The sequence below is a fragment of the Nerophis ophidion genome, linkage group LG06 (genome assembly GCF_033978795.1).
Source record: "Nerophis ophidion isolate RoL-2023_Sa linkage group LG06, RoL_Noph_v1.0, whole genome shotgun sequence".
NCBI lineage: Eukaryota > Metazoa > Chordata > Actinopteri > Syngnathiformes > Syngnathidae > Nerophis > Nerophis ophidion.
In genome coordinates, this window is record NC_084616.1 from 71,147,484 (window position 1) to 71,172,648 (window position 25,165).

The 25,165-nt window shown below is 40.6% G+C and overlaps 2 protein-coding genes across 5 annotated transcripts in view; both read right to left on the reverse strand.

Annotated features, from left to right (window-relative positions):
* The window catches only part of clcnk (chloride channel K), a 142,517-nt gene extending 129,642 nt beyond the window's left edge, over positions 1-12,875 (reverse strand). For 2 of the 3 annotated variants that reach the window (XM_061904777.1, XM_061904776.1), the window contains exons 1-2: positions 12,665-12,875; positions 7,468-7,546 (exon numbers count right to left, since the gene is read on the reverse strand). The gene's annotated coding sequence lies outside the window, so the exon portion shown is untranslated. The remainder of the gene's footprint in view (positions 1-7,467; positions 7,547-12,664) is intronic. The other variant, XM_061904778.1, reaches the window with a different exon arrangement.
* Positions 12,876-13,989: 1,114 nt separating this feature from the next.
* Positions 13,990-25,165, reverse strand: part of epha2b (eph receptor A2 b) — a 122,303-nt gene continuing 111,127 nt past the window's right edge. For both annotated transcript variants that reach the window (XM_061904782.1, XM_061904783.1), the window contains 2 exons: positions 23,432-23,587; positions 13,990-15,538 (listed from right to left, as the gene is read on the reverse strand). In XM_061904782.1, coding sequence (XP_061760766.1) covers positions 15,430-15,538; positions 23,432-23,587 — 265 coding nt within the window. In that variant the 3' untranslated portion in view covers positions 13,990-15,429. The remainder of the gene's footprint in view (positions 15,539-23,431; positions 23,588-25,165) is intronic.

The following is a 25,165-nucleotide window of genomic DNA, read 5'->3' on the forward strand; positions in this document are numbered from 1 at the left end:
GTAAGGTGACATACTTCAATGGATTTTAAACATGTGTGACTAGAATGTCACTGAACAGACTGCGGGCCTCTGCCAAGGTTAGAACGATCAACAATGTGAGAAAAATGACGTATGATCATTTGTATGTCATCAGGTCACTTCCTGATTCTCAGACGATCACGCCATAAGACAATTTAAACACTATTTTTCATTCTGTGGTAGGAAGAGCACTATATGCACAAACCCCAAAACTAGTGAAGTTGGCACGTTGTGTAAATGCTAAATAAAAACAGAATACAATGATTTTGCAAATCCTTTTCAACCTATGTTCAATTGAATAGACTGCAAAGATAACTGGAAAACATTGTAATTTTGGCGAATATTAGCTCATTTGGAATTTGATGCCAGCAACATGTTTCAAAAAAGCTGGCACAAGTGGCAAAACAGACTGATAAAGTTGAGGAATGCTCATCAAACACTTATTTGGAACATCCCACAGGTGAACAGGCTAATTGGGAACAGGTGGGTGCCATGATTGGGTATAAAAGCAGCTTTCATGAAATGCTCAGTCATTCACAAACAAGGATGGGGCGAGGGTCACCACTTTGTGAACAAATGCGTGAGCAAATTGTCAAACAGTTTAAGAACAACATTTCTCATCTAACTATTGCAAGCAATTTAGGGATTTCACCATCTACAGTCCGTAATATCATCAAAGAATCTGGAGAAATCACTGCACACAAGCGATGATATTATGGACATTTGATTCCTCAGGAGAAACTGCATCCAAAACCGTCATCAGTGTGTAAATGGTATCACCACATGGGCTCAGGAACACTTCAGAAAACCACTATCAGTAACCACAATTCGTCGCTACATCTGTAAGTGCAAGTTAAAACTCTACTATGCAAAGCAAAAGCCGATATCAACAAAACCCAAAAACGCCGCCGGCTTATTGGGCTCGAGATCATCTGAGATAGACTGATGCAAAGTGGAAAAGTGTTCTGTGGTCTGACGAGTCCACATTTCAAATTGTTTTTGGAAAGTGTGGATGTAGTGTCCTGCAGAACAAAGAGGAAAACAACCATCCGGACTGTTACGAACGCAAAGTTTACACGTCAGCATCTGTGATGATATGGGGGTGTATTAGTGCCCAAGGGTGGGTAACTTGTGGTGTATATTGTAGCTTCTCGGATGAGTTAGTGCTGCAAGGGGTTCTGGGTATTTGTTCTGTTGTGTTTATGTTGCGTTACGGTGCAGATGTTCTCCCGAAATGTGTTTGTCATTCTTGTTTGGTGTGCGCCACACATTTTTCGATTGGAGACAGGTCTGGACTGCAGGCGGGCCAGGAAAGTACCCGCACTCTTTTTTTATGAAGCCACGCTGTTGTAACACGTGCTGAATGTGGCATGGCATTGTCTTGCTGAAATAAGCAGGGGCATCCATGAATAAGGCGGCGCTTAGATGGCAGCATATGTTGTTCCAAAACCTGTATGTACCCTTCAACATTAATGGTGCCTTCACAGATGTGTAATTTACCCATGCCTTGGGCACTAATGCACCCCCATACCATCATAGAAGCTGGCTTTTGAACTTTGCGTGGATAACAGTCTGGATAGTTCGCTTCCCTTTTGGTCCGGATGACACGATGTCGAATATTTCCAAAAACAATTTGAAATGTGGACTCGTCAGACCACAGAACACTTTTCCACTTTGCATCAGTCCATCTTAGATAATCTCGAGCCCAGAGAAGCCAGCGGCGTTTCTGGATGTTGTTGATAAATGGCTTTCGTTTTGCATAGTAGAGCTTTAACTTGCACTTACAGATGTAGCGACGAACTGTATTTAGTGACAGTGGTTTTCTGAAGTGTTCCTGAGCCCATGTGGTGATATCCTTTAGAGATTGATGTCGGTTTTTGATACAGTGCGGTCTGAGAGATCGAAGGTCATGGTCATTCAATTCAACTCAAACGGGGTCTGTACTTTGTATAGTTGAAGACTTACGGTCATTTGAAAACATCACTGCACATCATAATGGCAACTACAGTTACCATCTTAAAGACCGAAAAAAAATTATTTGGGACTGTCCGGCGGGCCAGATTGAAATACTTAACGGGCCGCATGTGGCCCCCGGGCCTTGATTTACCCAGGTCTGTTGTAAAGCCATCAATCAGCAGTTTGGGAACGCACCATTTCATTAAATAATTATTTGCCTTTTCTTGACACCACATTACATAAGTTTAATAGAGTTTAAATCCAGCGACTTAGTTTAAAATTGGATTGCACTTGTAAAGGAGCTTTTGGCGATATGTGTGTAATCTTGGTTCAGGGCACAAAATCTCCAAATGGAGCTTGGAAGGGACTTGGGAAGGGAATTATGTGCAAAAAAAAAAAAAAAAAAAAAATCCCCATGAGAGATGGTGCTGAGAGAAAAGTGCAGCGGAAAGACGCAAGAAGACCAATATAGACAAAAATTGGAGGATGTGTTTTCTGGTCAGGAACCCAAAGCTAAAGTTAGTCGGGATGTAAATTCCACAGCGCTGCTGCCTTCTTTCTTTTTTCCAGAGTGTGTGCATGACAAAGAGCTGCCAGGAGGACGAAACAAACAGCAGGAGAGGTTGTGTAGGAACAGTGATATAGTTTCCTTCTTCTAAATTGACCTGAGACCTTTAAGAAGCCACAAGGAGGAAGAGTGAAAACTGTGATCCTCATGTACAAATTGTATCAAAAACCGACATCAATCTCTAAAGGATATCACCAAATGGGCTCTGGAACACTTCAGAAAACCACTGTCACTAAATACAGTTTGTCGCTACATCTGTAAGTGCAAGTTAAAGCTCTACTATGCAAAGCGAAAGCCATTTATCAACAACATCCAGAAACGCCGCCGGCTTCTCTGAGCCCGAGATCATCTAAAATGGACTGATGCAAAGTGGAAAAGTGTTCTGTGGTCTGACGAGTCCACATTTCAAATTGTTTTTGGAGATATTCGACATCGTGTCATCCGGACCAAGGGGGAAGCGAACCATCCAGACTGTTATCCACGCAAAGTTCAAAAGCCAGCATCTGTGATGGTATGAAGGTGCATTAGTGCCCAAGGCATGGGTAACTTACACATCTGTGAAGGCACCATTAATGCTGAAAGGTACATACAGGTTTTGGGGCGGCATAACTCGGTTGGTAGAGTGGCCGTGCCAGCAACTTGAGGGTTGCAGGTTCGATTCCCGCTTCCGCCATCCTTGTCACTGCGGTTATGTCCTTGGGCAAGGCACTTTGCCCACCTGCTCCCAGTGCCACCCACACTGGTTTAAATGTAACTTAGATATTGGGTTTCACTATGTAAAGCGCTTTGAGTCACTAGAGAAAAGCGCTATATAAATATAAGGAGAAAAAAAAGAAAAAAAATATGCTGCCATTTAAGCGCCGTCTTTTTCATGGACGCCCCTGCTTATTTCAGCAAGACAATGCCAAGCTACATGCGTGGTTTTGTAGTAAAAGGGTGCGGGTACTTTCTTGGCCCGCCTGCAGTCCAGACCTGTCTCCCATGGAAAATGTGTGGCGCATTATGCAGCGTAAAATACGACAGCGGAGACCCCGGACTGTTGAACGACTGAAGCTCTACATAAAACAAGAATGGGAAAGAATTCCACTTTCAAAGCTAAAACAATTAGTTTCCTCAGTTCCCAAACGTTTATTGAGTGTTGTTAAAAGAAAAGGTGATGTAACACAGTGGTGAACATGCCCTTTCCCAACTACTTTGACACTTGTTGCAGCCATGAAATTATAAGTTATTTATTATTTGCAAAAAAAAAAAGTTTAAGTTTGAACATCAAATATGTTGTCTTTGTAGCATATTCAACGGAATATGGGTTGAAAATAATTTGCAAATCATTGTATTCCGTTTATATTTACATCTAACACAATTTTCCAACTCATATGGAAACGGGGTTGGTAAAAAGAGTCCACGAGGGTAAGGCGGGGTGGTGTGTGCTGGACACACAATAGCCAAACATGCAAATGTGTCCTACTGGAAACCTTAACCATGGCTCAACTCTGCACCCACCACAAAGTCCCCTTCACCCCCCTCCTCGCTTCTCCTGGGCTCCCCATGCGTCTCTCGTTATTTACAGTCCTTAATGACAAGACACAAACTTCCACACATTTAGCCCCCTACAGAGCGAGGATAATCTCGTTACAGTCGACGACAGGGACATAAACCAAAACCCCTCCACCAGCGCTCGGTTTTTGGACACGCTCACGCGTGGATTTGCATAAAACCGAAGAGTACAATCAGCGGCTGAATGCCGTAGCTCTGCCCCTCTTTTTCCGTCTCGCGTTGGAAAAGAAAGTAGAAGAAAAAAAAAAAAGAATCCAACACGCGGCGAAACGCTGTGAAAGAACGGATGGATGGATGGGTAGCGATGGAAAATGTCTTTCTCAGTTTAGAACTGTCGCGCAAAGCCGCAACTATTTTGAGGCGTTCTATTGGTCGGAGTGGGGGCGAGAACACACAGCCAGCTGGAAGTCAAGGACAAAGACTCGCCAGAGACTTAGTGACAAATCCCAGTTCCCAGGCTCCTTTGCAAGTGGCGTCTTTCTTGCAGCATCTCTGTTGACCCTCACATTAATTCAATAGTTCAAAAAGACAATCTTCTTTCTAGAGCACGCTTTAATGTGAAGAATGCATTTAAAAGCTGATCATTGTGAACATCAATCAATCAATGTTTACTTATATAGCCCTAAATCACTAGTGTCTCAAAGGGCTGCACAAACCACAACACAACCCACTACGACATCCTCGGTAGGCCCACATGAGGGCAAGGAAAACTCACACCCAGTGGGACGTCGGTGACAATGATGACTATGAGAACCTTGGAGAGGACGAAAGCAATGGATGTCGAGCGGGTCTAACATGATACTGTGAAAGTTCAATCCATAATGGATCCAACACAGCCGCGAGAGTCCAGTCCAAAGCGGATCCAACACAGCAGCGAGAGTCCCGTTCACAGTGGAGCCAGCAGGAAACCATCCCAAGCGGAGGCGGATCAGCAGCGCAGAGATGTCCCCAGCCGATACACAGGCGAGCAGTACAAGGCCACCGGATCGGACCGGACCCCCTCCACAAGGGAGAGTGACACAGAGGAGAAAAAGAAAAGAAACGGCAGATCAACTGGTCTAAAAAGGAGGTGTATTTAAAGGCTAGAGTATGCAAATGAGTTTTAAGGTGAGACTTAAATGCATCTACTGAGGTGGCATCTCGAACTTTTACCGGGAGGGCATTCCAGAGTACTGGAGCCCGAAATGAAAACGCTCTATAGCCCGCAGACTTTTTTTGGGCTTTAGGAATCACTAATAAGCCGGAGTCCTTTGAACGCAGATTTCTTGCCGGGACATATGGTACAATACAATTGGCAAGATAAGCTGGAGCTAGACCGTGTAGTATTTTATACGTAAGTAGTAAAACCTTAAAGTCACATCTTAAGTGCACAGGAAGCCAGTGCAGGTGAGCCAGTACAGGCGTAATGTGATCAAACTTTCTTGTTCTTGTCAAAAGTCTAGCAGCCGCATTTTGTACCAACTGTAATCTTTTAATGCTAGACATGGGGAGACCCGAAAATAATACGTTACAGTAATCGAGGCGAGACGTAACAAACGCATGGATAATGATCTCAACGTCTTTAGTGGACAAAATGGGGCGAATTTTTGCGATATTACGGAGATGAAAGAAGGCCGTTTTAGTAACGCTTTTAATGTGTGCCTCAAAGGATAGAGTTGGGTCGAAGATAATACCCAGATTCTTTACCGAGTCGCCTTGTTTAATTGTTTGGTTGTCAAATGTTAAACATGACAGTAATTGCGATATGGCTAACTAAGCTTTATGCTAGGGCTGGGCGATATATCGATATACTCGATACATCGCGGGTTTGTCTCTGTGCGATACAGAAAATGACTATATCGTGATATTCGAGTATACGTTCTCACGCAGTTGCTTTTAGCTGCGGGCATTACACTGCAAAAACTGAAATCTAAGTAAGAATAAATATCTTAAATAAGGCTGATATTTGCTTATTTTCTGTCTGATAAAATAATTGTTCTCACTAAGCAGATTTTATGTTAGTGTTTTACTTGTTTTAAGTGTTTTGCTCCTAAATGATCTCAGTAAGATATTACAGCTTGTTGCTGAGATGTTATGAAAACATTCTTGGCAAATGCTTTCGCTCTCGTCAGTACTCTGGAATGCCCTCCCGGTAACAGTTTGAGATGCTACCTCAGTAGAAGCATTTAAGTCTCACCTTAAAACTCATCTGTATACTCTAGCCTTTAAATAGACCTCCTTTTTAGACCAGTTGATCTGCCGCTTCTTTTCTTTTTCTCCTATGTCCCCCCCTCCCTTGTGGACCATGGATGAAGTACTGGCTGTCCAGAGTCGAGACCCAGGATGGACCGCTCGTCGGGACCCAGGATGGACCGCTCGCCTGTATCGGTTGGGGACATCGCTACGCTGCTGATCCGCCTCCGCTTGAGATGGTCTCCTGTGGACGGGACTCTCGCTGCTGTCTTGGATCCGCTTGAACTGAACTCTCGCGGCTGTGTTGGAGCCACTATGGATTGAACTTTCACAGTATCATGTTAGACCCCCTCGACATCCATTGCTTTCGGTCCCCTAGAGGGGGGGGTTGCCCACATCTGAGGTCCTCTCCAAGGTTTCTCATAGTCAGCATTGTCACTGGCGTCCCACTGGATGTGAATTCTCTCTGCCCACTGGGTGTGAGTTTTCCTTGCCCTTTTGTGGGTTCTTCCGAGGATTTTGTAGTTGTAATGATTTGTGCAGTCCTTTGAGACATTTGTGATTTGGGGCTATATAAATAAACATTGATTGATTGATTGATTGATATGACCTATATTGAGTAAAACATGCTTGAAACTAGAATATCAAGTGTTGCAAAGCTGTGTCATCAACACTCACACGTATAAAACTACAATATTTTTCGGAGTATAAGCCGCTCCGGAGTAAACGTCGTACCTGTCATGATCCACGTCTTGGATCATTGCATATTCTTGGTTTTAGTTCTGTTTGATATCACATTCTGTCTAGTGTTTGTCTTCCTCAGTTCTTTGTGGCACTTCCTGGTTTATTTCTGTTGTCCTAGCAACGCACTTGTGTCACCTGCCTTCCGTGTGATCACACACACCTGCCTTTGATTATTTATCTCCCTATATATGCCCGCCTTTGTTTGACATTCAGTCTTGGAGTCTTGCTTGCTACACGCAACAGCTGACGCCGCTCTTCCAACATTGTGGTAAATCTATTTTTGTATACTTGTTAGCTTATATGCTATTTTGTTTGTTTATGTCCCTAGCTTCCACGCTAGCGCCCTTTGTTCTTTCTAGCTCCCAAGCTAGTTCTGTTGGTTTTTGGTTAGTGCCTTTGTGCAAGTGTTTTTGTTCTTAGTTTGTTTTATTATATAAATAAATCCTTATCCCTACCCTCACGCTGTGTTCCATCTTCCGCTGCACCCACGAGAGAACAACTCGTCACCACAATGCCACCGAGACGTCACAGTACCTGCCGAAAATGCATAATAAAGAAGGAAAAAACATATAAGTCGCATTTTTAGGGGAAATTTATTTGACAAAACCCGACACCAAAAATAGACATTTGAAAGGCGATTTAAAATAAATAAAGAATAGTGAACGACAGGCTGAATAAGTGTACGTTATATGACTCAAAAATAACCAACTGAGAAGCTACCTGGTATGTTAAAGGCCTACTGAAATGAGATTTTCTTATTTAAACGGGTATAGCAGGTCCATTCTATGTGTCATACTTGATCATTTCGCGATATTGCCATATTTTTGCTGAAAGGATTTAGTACAGAACATCACTGATAAAGTTTGCAACTTTTGGTCGCTAATAAAAAAGTTTTACCTTTACCGGAAGTAGCAGACGATGACGTAAACGTGTAAGAGCTCCTCACGTCCTCACATTGTTTATAATGGGAGCCTCCAACAAAAAGAGCTATTCGGACCGAGAAAACGACAATTTCCCCATTAATTTGAGCGAGGTTCGTGGCTGATGATATTGATAGCGAAGGACTAGAAAAAAATAAAATAAAAAATAAAAAAGGCGATTGCATTGGGAGCGATTCAGATGTTTTTAGACATATTTACTAGGATAATTCTGGGAAATCTCTTATCTTTCTATTGTGTTGCTAGTGTTTTAGTGGGTTAAATAGTACCTGATAGTCAGAGGGGTGTGTCCACGGGTGTGTTGATGCCAGTCTCTGAGGGAATTAGTCACGGCAGCAGCAGCAGCACGACGGGAGCTCCGCTAATCTCCAGTGAGAGGCGACTTTTTACCACAATTTTCTCACCGAAAACTGCCGGTTGACGAGTGGTCGGGATCCATGTTCGCTTGACCGCTCTGATCCATAGTAAAGCTTCACCTCCGGGAATTTTAAACAAGGAATCACCGTGTGTTTGTGTGGCTAAAGGCTAAATCTTCCCAACTCCATCTTCTCCATTATTAATTGAAGAAATTGCAAAAGATTCAGCAACACAGATGTCCAGAATACTGTGTAATTATGTGATGAAAAGAGACGACTTTTAGCCGCTAGTGGTGCAGTGCTAATATGTCCTCTCCAACTCGAGACGTCACGCGTCATCAATCCGTGACGTTTTCAACAAGAAACTCCGCGGGAAATTTTAAATTGTAATTTAGTAAACTAAAAAGCCCGTATTGGCATGTGTTGCAATGCTAATATTTCAACATTGATATATAAACTATCAGACTGCGTGGTCGTTAGTAGAGGGTTTCAGTAGGCCTTTAACGTAACATATTATGGTAAGAGTTATTCAAATAACTATAACATATAGAACATGCTATACATTTACCATACCAACATTTACCAAAAAATCTGTCACTCCTAATCACTTAATCCCATGAAATCTTATACGTCTAGTCTCTTACGTGAAAGAGCTAAATAATATTATTTGATAATTTAGGATAATGTGTTAATAATTTCACACATAAGTCGGTTGTGAGTATAAGTCGCACCCCTGGCCAAACTATGAAAAAAAGTGCAACTTATAGTCAGAAAAATACGGTACTTTTTTAAATACTTTTTTCATTCCAAGCATGAAAAAAAAAATCATGACTTTGACACAATTGTGTCTCATAATTAAAACAGATGGACTTTGCTGTTTTATTTTCAATGAAACAATAAAAAACACGTACTCTTATAGTAGTACAGTTGGCACAGTACAGTAAACTGACAGTTAACATTTAAACATGTGACATGTCTAACAATTTTTGACAGAAATAGTCCATGCACATTCAGATAAATTCTTCCAAATTACAATTAAAAACGTTTTGGCCAGGGGCCGGGCTGTATATATGTGCACTAATTGACTGAAAGCTCACACACTTGGCGCGATGTCATGTTCTCGATAAAAAATGCATTTTTAGACAATATGATTTGCCTGGGCGGCTAGGAGACCCCGAGACTAAACAAGCGGTTGACTTGTTGCCTTTCCATTAAGAACAAAAAATTAGTTTTTAGTATAAGTAAACGTAATGCTGAGTGCACATCATTATGTCAAGATAATGACACTAGCATTTACTTAATTTAAGAATATTTTTCAACATATTGAGCAAAAAGGTCTCTTTTTTTTCCTACCAATAAATGTGAACTTCTTATTAGTGAGAATATACTTATTTTAAAGGTATTTTTGGGGTCATTAAGGTTAGCTAATTTTACTTGTTTTGGAAAGGCTTGACAAGCCAAATGTTCTTGTTCTATTGGCATATAATTTAGCTTAATTCAAATAAAATACAGTATCCCTCATTTTTTTATTTTCTTATTGTTTTTGAACACTGACTTTTTGCAGTGTACACTGCATGCCTTTCCCATTCTTTCTTGTTTCTCCTTCTCACAAAGACATAAAACAACACCTTCTTACATACGTCACGTGTGCAACGTCACACGCTCCCGCGGAGCAGAGAGGTAGGCACATGGTAACGTTAGCTGTGATGCTAACGGTGAGGTGCGGGTGGTAATACGAGAGAGAGAAGCTGCCAATCTGGTAACAAATGGAGGAAGAATTAATTCCCAAGAAAAACAGCACGGGATCCATCGTCCGGCAGTGGTTTGGCTTCAAACGGGAATATGTTCAACATTTATGCGGCAAAAGCGTTGCTACAAAAAGTAGCAGCACTGCTAATGTGTAGCATCATTTGAAAAGTCACCCACTAGAGAATGAAGAGTGCTTGAAACTCCGCATGTCAACATCTCTGGCCGGTGCCACACCAACAAAATGTTGAAGCAACTATTTCCAGATCAACAACGTATGAAAAAAAACGTCAACAGGAGATAACGTCCACAGGAACCTATTATGCAGCTCATTTTTATTTCACATTTATTGAAATATCTTGTGTGACATCATGCACAAAAGTGCACTTTATTTTTTTTTTAAACTATTGTAGTAGCGCTCTGTACAAAAAGTACACTTTAATTTAGTGTTGTTTTGATGTGTCATCTTAGTGACATCATGCACACAAGTTCATTCATAGCTCGTTTTAAAATGTCTCTGACAATCTTGCACTTTCTGAGTTGCAATGACATGAATGTTTATGCCATTGCTTAATAACTTTAATAAATACAGTTTTGCTAAATTGACTTGGTTGTGATTTCCCTCTCTGCATGAAAGTTTAAAATGCCATCCATCCATTTTCTACCGCTTATTCCCTTTTGGGGTCGCGGGGGGCGCTGGCGCCTATCTCAGCTACAATCGGGCGGAAGGCGGGGTACACCCTGGACAAGTCGCCACCTCATCGCAGGGCCAACACAGATAGACAGACAACATTCACACTCACATTCACACACTAGGGCCAATTTAGTGTTGCCAATCAACCTATCCCCAGGTGCATGTCTTTGGAAGTGGGAGGAAGCCGGAGTACCCGGAGGGAACCCACACATTCACGGGGAGAACATGCAAACTCCACACAGAAAGATCCCGAGACTGGATTTGAACCCAGGACTGCAGGAACTTCGTATTGTGAGGCAGACGCACTAACCCCTCTTCCACCGTGAAGCGAGCATATATTAATGCAGTATGAACAAGAATGTTTTAATGTAGACACATAGAATCATCATACTGCTGTCATTATATGCATCAAGTGATAATGCAAGGCTAAGGTAAAATATCGAGATATATATCGTGTATCTTGACATGGCCTAAAAATATCGAGATATTAATAAAAGGCCATTTCGCCCAGCCCTAGTCGCTTTCACAGGTAAATCATTTGAAAATTAAGAGCAGGTGAAAGCCATGACAGTTTTCTATCAGATCAAAGCAACTGCTAGCTGTAATAAGAAACAAAACATAAACAACGTACAATGTGAGTACAAGAAGGAACGTTTGACGTCACACGAGGACAATATCATTAAGGGTGGAACTCATTGACACAAAAATTGTGAATGATCCACTTGACACTCCTGTGAGGAAACTTTGCTTTGATCAGAAAATTCCGCAGCTTATTCCAAAATGATTGTGTCTGTCTCCTTTGTAATTGCGCTCTGGAATAATGTTGTGAATGACATCTGTTGGGTCAAAACCTGCTTCCTTACTAACAGGTATTTACTTACCAACAAAGTCAAAGAGATATCTTTTAAAATCATTCATGTTTATTACCCTGTACAGACTGTGATGGTTAGATACAAGAAAGACATTGATATCACCTACTTAGGTTCAATTCTAGAGGCTAATCTTTCCTGTGATAAAATGGCAACCAAGGTAATCAAAAATGGCAACCAAAGAACAAGATCCCTCTACATGATTTCCTCTCTGGTCAACAAAAGCACCTTGAAGATTCTAGCGGGAACTCTCATTCAACCCTTTTTTGATTACGCTTGCACCTCCTGGTACCCCAGCACCTCCAAAACCCCCAAATCTATAGACTCCAAACATCCCGGAACAAGCTAGTCAGGTTACTTTTAGACCTCCACCCCAGATCACGCCTCACTCCAACCCACTTCTCCAAAGTGGGCTGGCTCAGGGTGGAGGACAGAGTAAAACAACTTGCACTGAGCCTAGTCTATAAAATCCGCTACACCTCCCTGATACCGAAGTACATGTCAACCATGTCGAATATTTCCAAAAACAATTTGAAATGTGGACTTGTCAGACCACAGAACACTTTTCCACTTTGCATCAGTCCATCTCATCAAATAAGTGTTTGATGAGCATTCCTCAACTTTATTAGTATTTATTGCCACTTTTCCCAACTTCTTCGTCACGTACTTGCTGGCATCAAATTCTAAAGTTGATTATTTGCACACAAAAAAAAATGTTTATCAGTTTGAACATCAAATATGTTGTCTTTGTAGCATATTCAACTGAATATGGGTTGAAAATGATTTGCAAATCTTTGTATTCCGTTTATATTTACATCTAACACAATTTCCCAACTCATATGGAAATGGTTAGTATTTTAATTACTTAGAATTGTGTACTTTTTTGTACTGTTTTTGTACTTATTCGGATTATTGTTTCTCATCTGTTTGTTTGTAAATGTTGAAATTTATAGATACAAGTTTTAAAAAATACATAAAAAGGGAAGTCATCGACACTCAATTCAGAAAGTGCTGCGTCATGCACATATACAGAATATAAGTTGACTTACGTTGCCGCAGAGTCATAAATCAGCATTATTCACGGACCAGGTGTTGTCTTCTTGGTCAGAAATCGACATTTTGCCATTTGTTTGCTTATTTTAGCGATGATACGTCGACCTTTTTGTCTTGACAAGCCTGCTAGACGGCTGGCGTACTACACATCCCATGATGCATTGCGACCTCTTGTTAAATCGTTCCTCAAGGTCCACATGGCACTTATAACTGATTGTATCAGCGAATAATATAATAATATGTATGTGCAATTTGATTATTGTCAATTATTTGTAGGCAGACTGTAAAAAAAATAAAATGTATTTTTACTGTAAAAACTTAGTCACCAGAATTTTACTGTTTTACGTTGGTTTCGACGACATACTTACTGTAAAAAAAAACAACTGGCTGCTTATTGTTTAGAATTTTATTGTAAAATTTATGGTGGTTTTTAACAATATATTGCTGTGAATAAAAAAAACAGCTTTTTTTACTGAAAATGGCAATTTAGTTTGGCAGAATAATACTGTAAATTATATGGGGCTTTTAACAACATATTACTGTAAATAGAAAAAAAGTACGACTGTTATTTTTTTTTTTTTTTTAATTCTGGCAACTTTTTTTTTTTTTGTAGAAATCTGTATAGTTATATAAAAAAAACAGATTTTTTTTTCTTCCATAATTAAATCTACAAAAGAATCATATACATTTGGCGAAAAAATGCGGTAAAAATGTAGATTTTGTGGTAAAAATGTGGCAGCTCGGTTGACAAAATTTTACTAGAAAAAATATAATTTACAATAATATTCTGTGGAGAAAAAAAACACCATAAATGTTACCATCATTTTTTATATATTTTTTTACAGTGTAAAAATGTATAGATACCTTGCTTTGAAATCGTACGTCAAGCAAAATTATATACTGTATTTTTTTTAATTTTAACTAAAAAAAACTTTGGAAAGTATTATAATGTATTTTTGTTGCAAAATGTAATAATACTAAAGTTTAAATATACGGTTAGTTTGCAGGGTTGTTGAAACTAATTTATGTCAACACTTGTGCAGATAAGTTATCCAAAGAACCATCCATCCATTTTCTACTGCTTGTCCCTTTTTGGGGGTTGCAAGGGGTGCTGGAGCCTGTCTTAGAAAATACACAACATCCATCCATTTCTACCGCTTGTCCCTTTTGAGGGCCGAAGGTGGTGCTGGACTTTATCTCAGAAAATACACATTAAATTCCATATTGACAACAACAAGCCTATTAATATAAAGATAGCTTGTCAATAAAAATGTTTACATAGGTTCAATAAAGCAAATACATCAATCAAAATTTGCCAAAATTCAGTTTTAAGACTTTATTGGTCCACATACATTTTGAAATGAAAGTAAACTCAAGACATTCAACAATAAAAGGGACACAGAGCTTTTTTTTTTTTTTTTTTTTTGTCTTTTTATGTAGTGACAGAGCGACGTTCAATTATAATCCCAGCTCAGTGTTTTATCAGGATGAATAAATAAAAAGTAAAAAATAAATAGTCTATTAAATACACTTTTTTTTTAAAAAAAAAACATGAGTCAAAAAAATAAAGGCGTTTGCTCTTTGAAGATGATTAGCTTTTTTTTTGGAGAGGCAGCTAACAATTGCTTTGGATGATATACAAGAAGTGGAAAATGTACAAAATCTGTATAGTCGTATAAAATGTACAGAGAGAGAAAAAAAAATCCCTTTTCCAAAGCTAGATCTACAAAAGAATCGTATACATTTGAAAAAACAAAAAATGCGGTAAAATTCAAGTAAAGGAAGTTGTACATCAGTAACACAACAATTTGCAGTCATCAATTAAGAGCACCGGATAAAGAAAAAAAACGTGTCTTTAACGTCCGTGAAAAAAAAAAAAAAAGAAAGTAGCACTTCATTGTCAAAGTAGATTATTTCCTCCATGTTGCTGAAATCATCAAGAACATGAGAATTGGTGTCGTTTACAAAAATAGAGCAGACATGGACATTTCAACCCAAACTATTATTTAGTATGAAATCATCTCCTCATTACATGCCTTTTTTTTTTTTTCAAGGGTACTTTGCATTCTGGCAAACCTCACCCTCTCCGTCTTCATTACCGGCAAGCTAAAAACAGCATCAGATCGAGTGCCTTTTCATTTGCGCCACTTCTTTTTCGCATAGTAAGACAATTTTTTTTCTTTTACTCATGTCCAAAACCACAAGATATCCAAAGGAAGTGCTACATTAGTTTTTTTTTTTGTTTTTTTTTATTCCTAGTGGTTTTGGTAAACTCCCAAATATAAACAAAGGTCAATTATTTACAGAGTACCTCATACATTAAAGCCCCACCCGCCTTATTTTGACCTCACCGGTTGAACAGGAAGTGGAAAGAAGCCAAAGCTGGACTCCTCTGTCCTTCTCTCCTCCCACGCCGCCACACCTTCTGTGTTTACTCCTTCCTGGGTGCACATTTGTGAAGTCTTTTTTTTTTTTTTCCGAGTACAGGAATGCAAAGTTGAGAAAAAGGCCTGGAAGATGAATCAGTTAGGCGAAGAAAGGAAACAAAATCTACTTGTACATCTATTTGTTGATGTTTCGGGCTGCATTCTCTTGTGGATAGAAAAACTGTACACTAAGTTTTGCTTCTTTCAGGCGGCCCCCGGTTCTTTTGCTGGTGTCCGTGGGCCGCCGACCATGCAGTGTCGCTCCGGCTCAATTAAGAGTCCAAAATGGGCTTCCTGCTTCAGTGCTTGAACCTGCAGTCCATTGATGAGGTCCATCACACGGCAAACACGCTCAGGGTGCTGGTCTGGTCCTTTAAGCCCAAAATGCTGTAGGCGATTCTTTTCAAATGGCCGGGAAGCCTGACTCCGATGTTCTTGATATCCCTGTTAGAGGAAGACATGGCATTACATTAGCATGCTTTTCTTGCAAACCCCGTTTCCATATGAGTTGGGGAATTGTGTTAGATGTAAATATAAACAGAATACAATTTTTTACAAATAATTTTCAACCCATATTCAGTTGAATATGTTACAAAGACAACATATTTGATGTTCAAACTGATTAACTACGATATACGGTCCATAATATCATCAAAAGGTTCAGAGAATCTGGAAAAATCACTCCATGTAACATTGAATGACCGTGACCTTCGATCCCTCAGACGGCACTGTATCAAAAACCGACATCAATCTCTATAAAAGATATCACCACATAGGCTCAGGAACACTTCAGAAAACCACTGTCACTAAATACAGTTGGTCGCTACATCTGTAAGTGCAAGTTAAAGCTCTACTATGCAAAGCGAAAGCCATTTATCAACAACATCCAGAAACGCCACCGCCTTCTCAGGGCCCGAGATCATCTAAAATGGACTGATGCAAAGTGGAAAAGTGTTCTGTGGTCTGACGAGTCCACATTTCAGATTGTTTTTGGAAATATTCGACATCGTGTCATCTGGACCAAAGGGGAAGCGAACCATCCAGACTGTTATCGACGCAAAGTTGAAAAGCCAGCATCTGTGATGGTATGGGGGTGCATTAGTGCCCAAGGCATGGGTAACTTACACATCTGTGAAGGCACCATTAATACTGAAAGGTACATACTGGTTTTGGAACAACATATAGAATAGAATAGAATAGAATAGAATAGAAAGTACTTTATTGATCCTTGGGGGAAATTCAGCACCACAGTTCGCTCACAATAAACATTAATAATAATAAATAATATATGACATATATTATACATATAATATATGAATAATATAAATACATTCTACATATATTCTACATTTAAGTGCAGTCAAGAAGTCTGATATGCTGACATCTAAGCGCTGTCTACTTCATGGACGCCCCTGCTTATTTCAGCAAGACAATACCAAGTCACATTCAGCAAATGTTACAACAGTGTGGCTTCGTAAAAAAAGAGATTTGGACAATATCGAAATAGCGGATATCAGCAAAAAAGCCATTATCGGACATCTCTACTGATACTGCACACCTGTGAAGTGGCCCAGTGGTTAGAGTGTCCGCCCTGAGATTGGCAGGTCATGAGTTCAAGAAAATCATTACGCCTTTCATAACGATTTTGAACAATAGAGACGTTCCAAAAAAAAAAGGGCAGTTCCTCTTTAAGTGGCGTTCACTTGAAACTTTTGACGATGAATTGTGTTCCAAACTGTGTTCAGTCTTATTTGTAATTATTCCAGGCTGATTTGCCTCGACTTCCGCCCGAATGCAGCTGGGATAGGCTCCGAACGGGACAAGCGTTAGAAAATGGATGGATGATTTGTTATGTGTGTGCAGCGGCAGATCAACCGAATGTGACAGCATGTCATAATTACTACTCAGAGTCATACCAAAGACTATAAAAATGGGAGCCATTACCTCCCTGCTTGGCACTCAGCATCAAGGGTTGGAATTGGGGGATAAATCACCAAAAAATAATTCCCGGGCGTGGCCACCACTGCTGCTCACTGCTCTCCTCACCTCCCAAGGGGTGATCAAGGGGATGGGTCAAATGCAGAGGACAAATTCCACCACACCTAGTGTGTGTGTGACAATCATTGGTACTTTAACTTTAACTTAATAGATAGAGGCAGCACGGTGGAACAGGGGTTAGTGCGTGTGTCTCACAGTACGGAGGTCCTGAGTAGTCATGAGTTCAATCCCGGGCTCGGGATCTTTCTGTGTGAAGTTTGCATGAGTTTACTCCGGCTTCCTCCCACCTCCAAAGACATGCATCTGGGGATAGGTTGATTGGCATCACTAAATTGGCCCTAGTGTGTGAAAGTGAGCCCTGCGATGAGGTGGCGACTTGTCCAGGGTGTAGCCCGCCTTCCGCCTGATTGTAGCTGAGATAGGCACCAGCGCCACTGCGGCCCCATAGGGGATAAGCGGTAGAAATGGATGGATGGATGGGTGTGAATGTGAGTGTGAATGTTGTCTGTCTATCTGTTTAGGCCCTGTGATGAGGTGGTGACTTGTCCAGGGTGTACCCCGCCTTCCGCCCGATTGTAGCTGAGATAGGCACCAGCGCCCTCCGCGGCTCCAAAGGGAATAAGCGGTAGAAATGGATGGATGGATGGGTGTGAATGTGAGTGTGAATGTTGTCTGTCTATCTGTTTAGGCCCTGTGATGAGGTGGTGACTTGTCCAGGGTGTACCCCGCCTTCCGCCCGATTGTAGCTGAGATAGGCACCAGCGCCCTCCGCGGCTCCAAAGGGAATAAGCGGTAGAAAATGGATGGATGGATGGGTGTGAATGTAAGTGTGAATGTTGTTTGTCTATCTGTGTAGGCCCTGTGAGGGGGTGGCGACTTGTCCAGGGTGTAGCCCGCCTTCCGCCTGATTGTAGCTGAGATAGGCACTAGCGCCACTGCGGCCCCAAAGGGAATAAGCGGTAGAAATGGATGGATGGATGGGTATGAATGTGAGTGTGAATGTTGTCTGTCTATCTGTTTAGGCCCTGTGATGAGGAGGTGACTTGTCCAGGGTGTAGCCTGCCTTCCGCCTGATTGTAGCTGAGATAGGCACCAGCGCCCCCCGCGACCTCAAAGGGAATAAGCGGTAAAAAATGGATGGATGGATGGGTGTGAATGTGAGTGTGAATGTTGTCTGTCTATCTGTGTTAGCCCTGTGATGAGGTGGCGACTTGTCCAGGGTGTAGCCCGCCTTCCGCCCGATTGTAGCTGAGATAGGCACCAGCGCCCCCCCACGGCCCCAAAGGGAATGAGCGGTAAAAAAATGGATGGATGGATGGGTGTGAATGTAAGTGTGAATGTTGTCTGTCTATCTGTGTTGGCCCTGTGATGAGGGGGTGACTTGTCCAGGGTGTAGCCCGCCTTTCGCCCGATTGTAGCTGAGATATGCACCAGCGCCCCCCCGCGGCCCCAAAGGGAATAAGCGGTAGAAAATGGATGGATGGATGGGTGTGAATGTAAGTGTGAATGTTGTCTGTCTATCTGTGTAGGCCCTGTGATGAGGTGGCGACTTGTCTAGGGTGTAGCCTGCCTTCCGCCTGATTGTAGCTGAGATATGCACCAGCGCCCCCCTGCGACCTCAAAGGGAATAAGCGGTAAAAAATGGATGGATGGGTGTGAATGTAAGTGTGAATGTTGTCTGTCTATCTGTGTAGGCCCTGTGATGAGGTGGCGACTTGTCCAGGGTGTAGGCTGCCTTCCGCCTGATTGTAGCTGAGATAGTCACCAGCTCCCCCCCCCCTCCCTGCTGCCCCAAAGGGAATAAGCGGTAGAAAATGGATGGATGGATGGGTGTGAATGTGAGTGTGAATGTTGTCTGTCTATCTGTGTAGGCCCTGTGATGAGGTGGCGACTTGTCCAGGGTGTACGCCGCCTTCCGCTCGAATGCAGCTGAGATAGGCTCCAGAATCCCCACGCAACCCCAAAAGGGACAAGCGGTAGAAAATGGATGGATAGGTTATCTTTTTCTCCACGGCCCATGCAAAGCAGCAGTTTCCAGCATGTCCGAAGCACACAATCGTAGATCATTTATTGAACAGGAGCCCCCTCCAAAAACACTGAAGTCACAGCAGCCAAAGATCTCCTTCCAAGTTTTCTGAACAGGACGGACCAGAGGAGTGATTTGGCGATTTCCACGCTGGCCCCGTGCCAACACCAGTCACGCTCCCGCGCCTTGAAGTAATCACTGACTCATCCCGGGTCATTAGGCACCCGCTTCCTCTCCATTCAAGTCCGACTTGATGACAACAGAAAGGCGGGGCGAGGTTCACATTAAAAAAGACGACACTTTGCTACCCGGCAGCCATCATTACGGCTTTAATGATTTTAACAAGGCTTCTGCCCGTGCGACCATGAATCACTGGTAAGTAACCGCCGGTTTCCTCAAGAGTGCTAGCAGATGGCGAGGACAAGATCACGCCATTCATACATGACAAACACTTCAAAGGAGTTTTGTCATCTGTTTCCCAATCTGGCCCATCTTCCCGAATGGCCGCCAGCTCAGATATGTTCGGCATACAGGCGGCTCCTGTGGGTTCTTTTGGGCCGCTTGTGCGGTTGGAAAAAGAAAAAAGCCCTGGCCCTCGTTATTGTCCCAAACAAGCAGGAATGATGTGCTTGACTAAGCCTTTTCTCTAAATGTTTAGGCAATTTCATTCCTTTTCGGAGCTCCTGCCATACTTGCCATCCCTCCCGATTTTCCCGGGAGACTCCCGAATTTCAGTGCCCCTCTCCAAAATCTCCCCGGGTAACCATTCTCCCGATTTCCACCCGGACAACAATATTGGGGGCATGCCTTAAAGGTACTACCTTTAGCATCCTCTCTCACCTGAAAAGGAGACTATTATATATGTCTTCGTTATCCATAGGTTTATCTATAACCCATAAAGTAGGCAGGCATGGAGCTATTTCTCAGCGTGTGTTTATTCCAGCCGGCAGGTTAATACACTGACACACAACATCCGGATTCCCATCATGCATTGCTTCAAAACTACGGCAAGTAGTAATGATCAAAACCATCACAGAGACGAAGAAGAAGAACGAAGAGACATGGTGACGACGAGTAAGAAGAAGTACGCTTGCAAGATCCAAAATGATTGGAAAAAAATAATTTCAGTTCATCCAGGACAGTTCAAAGAGGAAGGAGTATGCTGCCTGCAAATTTTGTAGATCAGACTTCTCCATTGAACACGGTGGCCGAACGGATATACTCATTCATGAACGGAAAAAAAAAAAAAAAAAAAATATATATATATATATATATATATATATATATATATATATGTCTTGATTGGATTATCCAGAAAATAGTGCTCGATACCGTGGTAGAGCTCAATATGTATGTGTGGGAAAAATCACAAGACTACTTCATCTCTACAGAACTGTTTCATGAGGGGTTCCCTCAATCATCAGGAGATTGAGGGAACCCCTCATGAAACAGTTCTGTAGGGATGAAGTAGTCTTGTGATTTTTCCCACACATACATACATACATACATACATACATACATATATATATATATATATATATATATATATATATATATATATATATATATATATATATATATATATAAAGATATACTCACACACGCATTTTATATATATATATATATGTATACACACACACATATATATACTTATATGTATATACATATATATATAAAGATATACTCACACACGCATTTTATATATATATATATATATATGTATACACACACACACATATATATACTTATATATGTATACAATCACATATATATATATATATATACACATACATACATATACACATATCTATATATATATATATATAAAGATATACTCACACACATTATATATATATGTATATACACACACACATATATATACTTATATATATATATATATATATATACAATCACATATATATATATATATATACACATACATACATACATATACACATATCTATATATATATATATATATATATATATATATATATATATACATACACACACATTTTATATATATACACACACACATATATATACATACGTACATATATACATATACACACACATATATATATACACACACACACACATATATATATATACACACACACACACATATATATATATACATACATACATATATATATATATATATGTATATATACACACAGACATATATATATACTTATAAATATATACAATCACACATATATATATATACACAGTATACACATACATACATACATACATACATACATATACACCTATCTATCTATCTATCTATCTATCTATCTATCTATCTATCTATCTATCTATCTATCTATCTATCTATCCATCTATCTATCTATCCATCTATCCATCTCCCGAATTCGGAATTCTCAAGGTTGGCAAGTCTGGGTCCTGCACATCCCAGACCAGAAGATAAGACTCGCATTTCTTCACCCCCTATTTTCTCCTCACTTTTAGAGAAAGCCGCAAGTGCCAAGAGTGACTTTTTGAGGGTTTGCAAAAGCGCCACTCAGGGCAAAGTGTGCGGGTAGAAAGGAGGGATGAGAGAAAGAAGAAGAACAGCCGTGACCTCAATCGCCCGTCGTCATTCTCGAAAGCCACATCTTTTTTTCTCCTCCTCCTCCTTCTTCTTTCCTGGCTTACTTTTTCCATCACAAACATTCAAGGAGTTATGAGTGAGGCCCGGGGATCATAATGATGCCAACCTTTCTGCAGCATGGTCAAATGAAAATCAAGGAACTACTGGGAGAAAGTGAGGAACAGATGTCCCGCCGGGAATAAAAACACTCTTTTGCAATGTGATGACTTGAAAAAGAATAATAATAATAAAATGAAATAAGTGGCGTCAGCATTTCCACACTGCAAAAAGTCAGTGTTGAAAAATAAGAAAAAAAAATACAAAAATGAGGGATATTTTACTTGAACTAAGCAAAATTATCTGCCAATAGAATGAGAACATTTGGCTTGTCAAGACTTTCCAAAACAAGTAAAACTAGTAAAATACCTTAAAATAAGTATATTCTCACTAATAACAAGGGCACTTTTTTTGGTAGAAAAAAAAATAGACCTTTTTTTCTCAATATATTGAAAAATATTCTTAAATAAGTAAATGCTAGTGCCATTATCTTGACATAATGCTATGCCCTCGGCATCATGAATTTTTTTTTCATGCTTGAAGAAATTATTACTTCAAAAAAGTACAAACCGAACTGTATTTACTGACAGTATTTAGTGCACCCCCATACCATCACACATGCTGGCTTTTGAACTGGATGGTTCGCTTCCCCTTTGGTCCGGATGACACGATGTCGAATATTTCCAAAAACAATTTGAAATGTGGACTCGTCAGACCACAGAACACTTTTCCACTTAACATCAGTCCATCTTAGATGATCTCAGGCCCAGAGAAGCTGCCGGCCTTTCTGGATGTTGTTGATAAATGGCTTTTGCTTTGCATAGTAGAGCTTTAACTTGCACGTACAGATGTAGCGACGGACTGTATTTAGTGGCAGTGGTTTTCTGAAGTGTTCCTGAGCCCATGTGGTGATATCCTTTAGAGATTGATGTCGGTTTTTGATACAGTGCCGTCTGAGGGATCGAAGGTCACGGTCATTCAATGTTGGTTTCCGGCCATGCCGCTTATGTGGAGTGATTTCTCCAGATTCTCTGAACCTTTTGATGATATTATGGACCGTAGATGTTGAAATCCCTAAATTTCTTGCAATTGCACTTTGAGAAACGTTGTTCTTAAACTGTTTGACTATTTGCTCACGCAGTTGTGGACAAAGGGGTGTACCTCGCCCCATCCTTTCTTGTGAAGGACTGAGCATTTTTTTGGCAGCTGTTTTTATACCCAATCATGGCACCCACCTGTTCCCAATTAGCCTGCACACCTGTGGGAAGTTCCAAATAAGTGTTTGATGAGCATTCCTCAACTTGATCAGTATTTATCGCCACCTTTTCCAACTTCTTTGTCACGAGTTGCTGGCATCAAATTCTAAAGTTAATGATTATTTGCAAAAACAAAAAATTTTTTATCAGTTTGAACATCAAATATGTTGTCTTTGTAGCATATTCAACTGAATATGGGTTGAAAAGGATTTGCAAATCATTGGATTCTGTTTATATTTACATCTAACAAAATTTCCCAACTCATATGGAAACAGGGTTTGTAAAACACTAACATAAAATCTGCTTAGTGAGAAGAATGACCTTATAAGACGGAAAATAAGCAAATATCAGCCTTATTTGGGCTATTTCATCTCACTTAGAATTCAGTTTTTGCAGTGCACTTACTCGTTCTTCATCTGCAGGACCTGGTCCATGCTGACGATGCCGGCGCAGTTGAAGTTCTCGCTGTACTGGCTCATCTTTATGGACTCCAGCCACTCGGACACCGACCTGAAGGGGGAACCATCCGAGCCGCTGACGCTGGGCAGACGGATGGAAACGCTGCAGGGAGAGAAGAAGAAGAAAAAATAAATAAAACAATTGTAATGGACAAGCTCGGCCACAACAAAAGGCGAGGGCGACTGACAGCTTTAATTACAGCGCAGGAAGCCCGCTTTGTGATTGAAAACCGGTCGGAGCAGTCAGGGGAAAAGAGACGTTTAAGATATGACAATAGCTGCCCTTTTTGTCTTCTTTCCACTCCTGCCTGCTTTGCTGCTCTCTCACAAAAGAAGACGACATGCCTTCTTGCACACTCTCACACACAAAAAGGAGATTTAAGAGCTTTGGTGTTGCTTTACAAAGACTTCACTCAAATTTGTTGTCGCCTTCAGGGTAGAAGCTGGGTCCCTTTTCTATAGCGTCATTGCAAAATTGTGTCCAGTCTTCCCCCTGACGCTTTTAGGGGCTGTTTATCTACGGACAACCTCGTAAAAACTCTTCTTTTATTGACTTTTTGAATAGTTCCACTTGAGACCACAACTGTAAATGCGGCAATGTGCACGCCAGGCCTGTAGTTGGCGACATTACAATAACTGCTGCCCATTTTGGATATTTGACATTTCTGGTATCTATAAACGGTTAGACAAAATTATTGTTTGTTTTTTTGGTTAAAAAGATGCCTTTTTAGGTATTTAGTAAATTAAAAAAATGTATGGCGTTTTCTAGATAATTACAGAGAATATCATTGTAATGGGGCGGTTTAGCTCGGTTGGTAGAGTGGCCGTGCCAGCAGCTTGAGGTTTGCAGGTTCGATTCCCGCTTCTGCCATCCTAGTCACTGCCGTTGTGTCCTTGGGCAAGACACTTTACCCACCTGCTTCCAGTGCCACCCACACTGGTTTGAATGTAATTTAGATATTGGGTTTCACTATGTAAACTGTTTTGAGTCATTTGAGAAAAAGTGCTATATAAATATAATTCACTTCACATAAAAATCACATTAATTTCACATTTAATTGTTAATTAAAAAAATAAAAATGACATTAATGTTGCATAAAAAAGTCCATCCGTCCATCCATTTTCTACCGCTTATTCCCTTCAGGGTCGCGGGGGGTGCTGGAGCCTATTTCAGCTACAATCGGGCAGAAGGCAGGGTATACCCTGGACAAGTCGCCCCCCTCATTAAAAAGTCTACTTTTTTTTTTTTAAATGTATACTATGCAGCACATTAATTGGTCCATCAGTGTTTCCCACAGGTAAGGCATCTATTTGTGGTGGTGTGGTCGGGCGACAGGGGGGATGACCAAGAAGAACTCGGAGTTGGAATATAATTACAACACTTTATGTACATATTTACCACATTTTTCGGACTATAAGTCGCGTTTTTTTTTGTATTTGTATTATTAAAAAATAAATAAATAAATAAAGAAAAAAAAAAGAAAAAAAAAAAAAAAATATATATATATATATATATACATATATATATATATATACACACACTATTTTTTGGGGGTTTGGCCGGGTCTCACCCCCCGCTGGACTGTGGAGAACACTGCGACTTATAGTCCGAAAAATACGGTATATAAATATTTATATAATATTTACATATGTAACCACAAGCTCCATTCACAGACAGAGT